Source organism: Ipomoea nil, unplaced genomic scaffold, assembly GCF_001879475.1.
Source record: "Ipomoea nil cultivar Tokyo-kokei standard unplaced genomic scaffold, Asagao_1.1 scaffold1596, whole genome shotgun sequence".
NCBI lineage: Eukaryota > Viridiplantae > Streptophyta > Magnoliopsida > Solanales > Convolvulaceae > Ipomoea > Ipomoea nil.
In genome coordinates, this window is record NW_017618024.1 from 94,139 (window position 1) to 103,023 (window position 8,885).

At 44.6% G+C, this 8,885-nt stretch overlaps 1 protein-coding gene across 3 annotated transcripts; it reads right to left on the reverse strand.

Annotated features, from left to right (window-relative positions):
* Positions 1–683: 683 nt before the first annotated feature.
* LOC109190900 lies at positions 684–4,990 on the reverse strand. Of its 3 annotated transcripts, none has more exons than XR_002055810.1 (3): positions 4,791–4,990; positions 4,539–4,714; positions 684–936 (listed from the first exon to the last, which is right to left on the reverse strand). XR_002055810.1 is itself a non-coding variant. In XM_019341500.1 (3 exons), the coding sequence occupies exons 1-3, from the start codon at positions 4,913–4,915 to the stop codon at positions 911–913; spliced, it is 270 nt and encodes an 89-aa protein (XP_019197045.1). In that variant the 5' UTR covers positions 4,916–4,988; the 3' UTR covers positions 684–910. The 3 variants fall into 3 exon arrangements, 1 of the variants encoding a protein (XP_019197045.1); XR_002055811.1 differs by having other exon boundaries at positions 4,554–4,714; positions 4,791–4,989; XM_019341500.1 differs by having other exon boundaries at positions 4,596–4,714; positions 4,791–4,988.
* Between the last annotated feature and the right edge of the window lie 3,895 nt (positions 4,991–8,885).

Sequence of the window (8,885 nt, forward strand, 5' to 3'; positions counted from 1 at the left end):
AAGGACATTGATCCCCATAACACTACTGGTGATGGAGCTCTACCCACTCTACCATATGACCTCTTTAAGTAAAATCTCGACCAAGTCACACAAATCTTTCAAAAGCGTTGCTGCATACACACGAGTTCAAATTCTCGACCACACAGTAAATGCAGTAATAAAACTTGATACCCTCATCGGTTTTCAATCTCATCAGAGTATTGGTGAAATGACAGTAGAAAATCCTAAAGGATATTGATAGACCATGGAGACAAGAATGCAGGGACCAAGAAGCCTTTGGAAAGGATAGGAGACATGGAGACACTACATCATCAACCATCCCACTTCCTCACATGCACTTCACATTCCCACAAACTAATCAAAAATCAAAATAATTACCAAACATTATTATTCACTATTCAGCACCTTCAAAGAGTCTCTAGTAGGGTCACCATGTCCATAAACCAAACCCTTTTATCACCATCCATCTAACTGTGACAAGGATGAAGCATTGCACAGATATGCATTTCTTATCTCGGTTCTTCTTTGTTCTAAAGATAAAGCATCAATATTATCTTCTCAGGAAAAGACATATTCCAACTCATTAGCCTCCCGCATACATAATCTAAGCAAATCAAGACACGGGGTAAACAAGTATGGAGTAACGTTTTTGCTGCTATTCAATGAATTTCAGTACTCCATTATTAGCAGCGCAACAAATCAATTGGAGATTTGGAAGGAGAGATGTCATGCAAATCAGCAAATGTAAGAAAATAGTAGCATAAATTGGAAGACTCTAAAAGTAGTAGCATCAACGTTTATAGTATACAGAACTTTCAAACAGGAGGTATGAGAAACATATGACGCCAAATTCATGTTATAATATAAGATGCCATGTCAAACCACATCTTCAATCTTTGGCGTAAGTCTCTTATCGAGGCACAGAAAGACCTAATTCTGTAAAGAAAAAGAAAAAGGTACTGCATAAGCAACAAATCCACCAAAGTGATATCCAACCAACATCAGAAATTTTAATTCTTCTAGAAATCAATAACCAACAGAATATAGTTTAGGCAATATTGGGTCAGGTTGTACTAAATAAACTGCATCTATTTCTATTCTTCTTCTTCTTTTAACTCTTATTCCAGAACCCACATGAGATATAAGCAACGAATAAAGGACTAATGTTTTTAAGACATGGTAGATCACCAGAGGGTATTGGCTGAAAAGCTGACAAATCTTCAGCGTACATTATTGCATTTCAGTCTTGCAATATTCTTTTTACCTGCTAAGCGGAACAACTTCATTTCTTCCTACTCTTCGTGTTGCTCAATCTAAGAATATGTTAGGCCAACCAAGAACATAACTGTAATATAGGGGAGGCTTAAACAAAAGTGAACTCTGGCTTGGATGCTGTAATTGAAGTAGAAAGTGTAAGCACTTGTCCATATTAGGGCTGATCACCTTAAATGGAAGTAATTGTCAGTAAACGCCAAGGCAAAGAAACCAGGCAATAAATACCTACTAGTTAGGAATTGGCTTGAACTTCTAATTCCCCTTATTAGGCTACTTGAAGCTGTTTCAAGCTGTAGCTAAACTAAAGAAAGTAGGTATATAGAAGGCAGTTGTATGTCTTCTAAACCTTTGATGTATGAGTATTTGACTTTAGCATTTGATCTTTATTCCTATAAAGGATTTTCCATAGTATTAATGACATTTGCAGTCCCATCATTCCTAACAGATGAAGGAATAGAGCAAGGGGCAGAACCACAAACTCAACTAATGGGTTTTCAAGAGTGCCAGTTTTGCTAGCCAGAACTTTCTCTGGTACAGATCAATTGAAAAGTACAACATAAAAAAAAATGTCTGATCTAGAATTGTAAGCTGAAAAGAAATTTTAGTATAGTTGCAGAAAAATCTATAGAAACAGAAAAAAAATACCGACAGACAAATAAACTCAATGGATAAGTGAACACACAATCCATAGGGACATTGTGTCTAGGGACAGAATTTCATTACAAAATTCAATATATACATCATTGGTGAAGAATTCTCAATTAACTCAACTATAGAAAATTAGGGGAGCTATAAGTTACTTACTACTTATTGACCTTTACCAGCATAAACATGATAATGAAACTTACTCAAAACTATTTATTTTGCTACAAACTATTCCTATTCCATGGATGCCTTGGGTTTCAAAAACCACTAATATCCCAATGCTACGATGTATTTTACACTTCTTTCCAAATTGTGTTCAAAACAAAGATTTTCCAGAGAATTAAGGAGGAATACCTTTGATGTGAACAAGGATCTAAGATTCTAAGAGCTTCGCCAGCTGATGAATTACAAGTTCCTGACTGTCCCGTGACAAGAGCTAGAGCTAAAAGGATAGCAACTACCATGCTAAGAGTGATTTGTGAGGCCGTCAAAGTTGCACCAAGTCTGAGTGAAAGGAAGGACATGAATTCGATGCAAATTGGATTGAGTAGGACTAGCAATGAGATGCAAGGCAGCCCGCAGGGTGTTTCAAAAACTTAAAACTCTGTAACCTTCCTCAACAACAATCTTATAGGGACATAAATACACCCTGGTTTAGCTTCAAAAGTTTCAGCTAAGACTTTCAAGTTTCAAAACAGAACCTTTAAAGTTTTGAACCCTGTTGAACTCGTGAGGCCATCAAAGGTGCACGAGTCTGGGTGAAAGGAAGGACCTGAATTTGATTCAATTTGGACCGAGCAGGACAAGCAGTGAGACACAATGCAACCTGTGAGGTGTTTCAAAAACTTAAAGCTCTGTAATCTTCCTCAACAAACAATCTTCCTCGGAAAACACAATATTATAGCGGAATCTTTAATGTTTTGGACATAACCTTTAAAGTTTCTTAAATACACCCTATTCTAACTTCAAAAGTTTCAATGGAAACTTTAAGCTTACAAACCTTGTTGGACTCTATTCAATGGAAGTTTTAAGGTTCCTTTCCCAAGTCTTCTAGCCATGTTTTATCTTCTGCTCAACTTTGTTTTTACTATTTCATGCTTTATTCACTAACACCTTGTGCTACTTTTACTTGTACTTTAAGGGTCTTTAAATAGCCCTATTCTTCTGCTTGTAAAAAGAACTTTGACATTATGAGATATTGAAAAAAAATAAAACCCTAGAGAGGTTTTCTCTTGAACCTTTGAGACTTCAAACCAACTTGTAGATTTCATTACTTATGAAGGTCTTCTTTCTAGTGGTGTCTTGGATTCTACCCCTTCTGAGTTGCTTCAACAAGTATTGTAGAGCTTCAGAAGTAAAATCTATTTGCTTGATTGGGAAAACTTGGAACCTAAATTTGACTAGTAGTGTCAGTTACCACAATGAGAATTGTCGGCCTGTCGGGGTTGCACCAGCCTTAGAAAAAGGAAATTAGTACTCCTATAGGTTTTGTGGCTTAATGGTATGTCCACATAATATATTACAAGCAGATGTTTCCCTTGTACATAGGAGATTACTTAGAATCATGGTAGTTTTTGGTACATAAAATGGCAATGTCTGCAGGTTACCTAGGCACTTTCAGTCAAGGGGCCAATGGCATGTCCACAATTCCTATTGACCCCATCCAGATATGTTTCACTTTGTTTTCCATTAATCTTTTCACGCTTATATCCTACTTCTAGTACCATAAATTTCATTAAATTTCAAAAACCAAATTCTCCTGGTTAGCAGAAACACTAAATGGTTCTCGTCTCATCCAAATATTTGACTCTCATTCATCAATCCATCTCTAGCAGAATCACTATATTGACTGGTCTTCATGTCATCTAAATATTTGACTCTATTGTTTAATGTTTATCAATCCATCCCAGCAGAATAACCAGTACTTGAAAGAGACACAACTTGTTACATTGCATCAACAATTTTTTAGCCCCAGAGAACAAAAATATATTTCATAAAATTAGAAATCTACCAATGGTGGAGCCACCATAGTAATGTGTGAAGATTAAAAACCAACTGCAAGGTGAAATGATCTTCTGATTGACTAAAAATCTCAGCAAGGACACAATCATACTTTTTCTTTCAAGCACAAACTTGATTTGGTAATGATTTCTGAAATCTAACAAAACTAGAAGAGCATGCCTAAAAAAATGGGCATTAATTCTTCCTCAGAAATGTTACTAGAGCTGATTCTACACGCATTATCAAACAAAGACTAGACCCCATCATCAGCTTCTTATTACTGTAAATGTACCTAATACAGCACATCATAATTCCAAGCTTAAGCATTAGGAGCTATAAGTGTCTTAACTGGTTTCACAAAAGCAATAGTACTCTAAAATGTTATCAACATACTGGTGTCTTCTGTTAAATTTACTCCATATTCAGTGCAAAAAAGTTGAACAGATATTATGTCTAAATTCATTTGAACAAAAAGCATTCATACTGTCAAAAATATCAACTTATTTGTTCAAAAGAAATTTCATAGAGATTAGAGGACAAAAAATTGAAGTTCTTCAACCAAATGTCAAAAAAAGACTTGCATACAAGACCCAATATAGTGAAGAAGATTTGCTTACAGATAGATACATTACAAAATAGGTATCAAACTCCTGGATTGGCACTGCAGATCATACCCTGAGACAACGAGCGGGAGCACTTAGAGTCGAGGCCGAGGCAAGAGGTGAGGCGGGCAGAAGAGACGGCGGAGTAGAGCGGTAGCAGGGATTGAAGAGCACCCATTTGAGGCAATGGCCTGAATTTCAAAAACAAAGGTTAAAAATCAAAACTTGGATTCAGCAATAAAAAATGGGTTAGCACTTGTGACTTACCTAGGAAGCGTCGGAAGGGAGCTAGTACTCTGAAGGGAAAAATTGGGCTTTAGTGTGGGTTTGGAGACTGTAGATCTGATTAGGTTAAAGGCTGGTCTTGACAGGGTGCGGCAGCGAGACGCCATTGGAGAGAGTTGCTAGTCCTGGAGGGCTTCCTCTAGGGTTTAGGCTTCAGAAAGAGATGGGGTTTTGGGGAGGTTTTGGTCTTACACATGAGTCAAAAAAAATAAATATAAATAAAAATAAAAGTAAAGATTATTTTAATGATATTTTATATAAGAATATTAAATTAAATAATTTTTTTTAAACACTCATAATTCTTTAGAAGGTATCTATTCTATACTTTTTCAATATGTTTTGGTAGGGAATATCCCGACCGACATAATTTTACCCCGGTTGGTGTGCCTTTGTTTTTGTCTTCTTGTCTTTGCAGGTAACAGGTCGGGCTTCTTGTGAAGAACCCGGTCGGGGTCCGACCGGGAGTTGTCCGAGCGGGAGTGTCGACCACCGAGTGGTAGCCCTTTGGCGAGAGAGCTGACAAGAGACACGTGGCGGCTCCACGCGTTGACAGGCAGGGCACCCGGGACGGCGACACGTGGTGGCTACGTGGGAAGCATGCCGAACGGCCGGATTCGTGTCTCCGGCGCCGCGGCTATAAATATCTGCGATAGCTACAGTGTGGGGGACTTTTGGACGATCGATAGGTTGTTGTTAGAGAATCCCGACCGCAGTCAGTCGGCACTCAGAGCAACCAAGTAGATTGTACTTAGGGCCTTCACCGTGATCAATAAAAGTCATTTATTTGCTTTAATTGGTCTCGTATTTATTTAATTACTGCGTACGTGGCAATTAGCAATATCATTTTGGCGCCGTCTGTGGGGACCCGTGCGAGAAAGCAAACGTCTTGACGAGCACCCGGTCCTTCATCAACAATGTATCCGTGGGCACAAAACCTCTTTGCCGACGACCAGGCGGATGCAGCGAGCTCATCCGACCACCAGGCAACACAACAACAAGGTCAGACGATGGGCCTCAACCTCAATCTCTCACCACCACATCCATCCAACACATACCCGGCCGCCCAACAGCCGGTGAACTACATTCAACCGGGGTACCCAACACCCGGTCAGCCATATCCACAACAGCCGATGATGTATCCCGGCCAGTATCCATACCCGGTCCCACCTCAGCCGTACGGGTATTGGCCAGGCCAACCGATGTATTACACGCCCCCGGTTGGTTATCCACCTTATACGCCTGCGTACACGGCTCCAGCCGCCGCCCCTCCAGTTTACCCGGTCGCACAAGTAGAGCCGCAGCATCAGCCCGCTTCCCGGGCTCGACGCTCGGCTCGTTCGCGGTTGGGGTCGGGGGTGCTGATGCGATGGAGGCACCACGGCAGGCCTAGCAAGCAGCGGAGGTTCCCACTCAGGCGGAGGACCCCAAAGAAGTTGCCCGAGCGGCAGCTTTTGATCGTCTTCGACCGGCGATGCGGCAACGTTTGGGGCCCCAAGACCCGAACCGCGAGCCGGAAGATGTACAGATGCAGGAAGCCAGCCAGGAGGCTTCATCCGGGCATAGCGGGTCGAGATCTCATCGACGACGACGCGCTCGGGACGCAGCCCAAGCTGCCCAAGCCACCGAGCTCAACGAGACCCGAGGATTGCTCTACAACCTCCAGGCGGAGTTTGCGCAATTCAGGAGCGCGCATCTTGCAACACCCCCGGTCGACCAATCGACCTTGCTTAGGACGCCCTTTACGGCGGTAGTGATGGCTCAGCCTTACCCGCTTGACTTAAAGGTCTCCGGGGAGAAGAGTTACGATGGCCGTACGGACGCTGAGGTCCATGTCAATGATTTCTACGGCAATATGATGCTGAAGGGCGTATCAGACGCCGTAATGTGTAGGGCTTTTTATTCCACGCTTACCGGTCGAGCGGCGGAATGGTTCCGAACTTTGTAGCCGGGCTCAATCGACAATTTTGATGCCTTGGCGATCAAGTTCGTGAGGAAATTCATCACCTCCAAGGTGGTGAAGAAGTCCTATATGTACTTGGAGAAGGCCAAGCAGCTTGAAGGGGAGAGCTTGACCGACTTCCTTGTCAAATGGAAGGCGGCGGTCGGGGAGGTTGAGCCCATGGATGATGCGACCACCACCTACATGCTTCACATCTCCCTCCGGGCGGGTTACTTGTACCAGGATTTCATTCTACACCCCCCGGCCACTTATGAGGAGGCCCTTCGAAGGGTCACAGACTATGCCAACGCCGGCGAGGCGAATGCCGTAAAGCGCTCGCAGGAGGTCGGGTCTTCGTCCCGTAAACCGGCCGGCCGGGCGGAACACCGATCGAGTGATGACCATCCCTGATCCCGCACCAGGCCTGGTGAGTTTACGACCCTGAACCGATCCGCAGCGGAGGCCATGCAGTACGCTCAGTCCTGCAATCTCATCAAACTACCCCATCCCGATCGAGACGGCCCCGACAAGAGTAAGCATTGTGCTTACCACCGATGTGCCGGGCATGACACTGAGGAGTGTACCCACTTGTGCCAACTCTTGGAGGATTTGCTTAATCTGGGGAAGTTGGACAAGTGTGTGGGGAAGAGAGAAGACACCAAGAGGAACACCGATCGGAGAGATCACCGGCGTTCCCATCACCGCTCCGATCGTTCTGATCGTGATGGACGTTCCGATCGGTCAGGTCAGGACCGAAGAGACGATCGAAGAGACGATCGTCGCGATGACCGACGGGACTCTGACCCTCCATCTAGCAGCCGACCAGCAGGAAAGCCGACCATCCACATCATTTTTGGTGGATTGGATAATGCTTCCCAGTCGAGGGGCAACTGCCCGGTCGCCATAGTGGATTCCCGGGACACCGGGAAGAGGCAGAAGATGGAGCCCATAACCTTCACCCTCGAAGATCAACCGAGCAGCGGTGACCATGGCATGGAAGCGCTCGTGGTCACGATTGATGTTAAAGGGACGGATGTCCAGAGGGTTATGGTGGACACTGGTAGCAGTGTGAATGTCCTTTATTTGGACGTATTTGAGAAACTTGGACTTGATAGGAAGGAGCTGACTCCGGTCGGTGTACCACTGTCGGGATTTACCGGGGCGCTCATTTACCCCGAAGGGAAGATAATGCTCCCAGTCGAGATCGGCACATCCCCGAAGTCGATCAAGACGGAGCTAGAGTTCGTTGTGGTCAACCTCCATTACGTCCACAACATTATCTTGGGCCGACCCACAATAATGAAGATCGGTGGGATAATTTCGATGCCTCACCTCTGCATGAAATTCCCCACCCCCAATGGGGTCGGTGTAGTCCGTGGCGACGTCCAATCCGCCCGAAAGTGTTACACCCGAGCGGTTAACAGACGTGACTCCGGTCAGTCTTCCCGGGTGAACACTATAGCCAAGGAGGAGGCTAAAGATCGGAAGGAACAACCCGAACCTTCCGAGGAAATAGAGGAAGTTCCCCTGTCCGAGGACAGACCGGACAGGAAGATCAAAATTGGCCGGGCCCTCACCCCCGAACTCCGAACGGAAATCTTGGCCATACACCGAGAGTATGCCGATATCTTTGCATGGGGGCCCGAAGACATGCCCGGGATCGATCAATCGGTAATTTGTCACAAGCTAGCCGTCGATCCCGCAGCGAAGCCGGTCGTACAGAAGACTCGGCATCTTTCTTCCGATCGTCGTGAGTTTGTCAGAGAAGAAGTCAAAAAGATGGCGGCGATCGAGCACATCCGACCGGTGATCTATCCCGAGTGGGTGGCCAACATTGTCCTTGTTCCGAAGCCCCCAGCTTGGAGGATGTGCATTGACTTCACCGACCTCAACAAGGCCTGTCCGCTCGACCCGTATCCTCTACCGAGTATCCATCAGATGGTCGACGAGATGGCCGGGGCCGAGTTGATGAGCTTCATGGATGCATTCAAAGGATATCATCAGATAATGATGCACCATGAAGATGAGAGCAAGACAGCCTTCGTGACCCCGGACGGGCTGTATTGCTACCGAGTGATGCCGTTCGGCCTTCGCAACGCGGGAGCGACTTATCAGAGGATGGTTAATATGCTCTTCGC

Excerpts from the sequence above, each read along its gene's own strand:
- LOC109190900 (XM_019341500.1), bottom strand. The coding sequence starts at position 4,915 with ATGGCGTCTCGCTGCCGCACCCTGTCAAGACCAGCCTTTAACCTAATC. Across the intron at positions 4,715-4,790 it reads TCCCTTCCGACGCTTCCTAG|GCCATTGCCTCAAATGGGTG; the intron begins GTAAGTCACAAG and ends TTTGAAATTCAG. Across the intron at positions 937-4,595 it reads CTCCCGCTCGTTGTCTCAGG|AATTAGGTCTTTCTGTGCCT; the intron begins GTATGATCTGCA and ends TTTTCTTTACAG.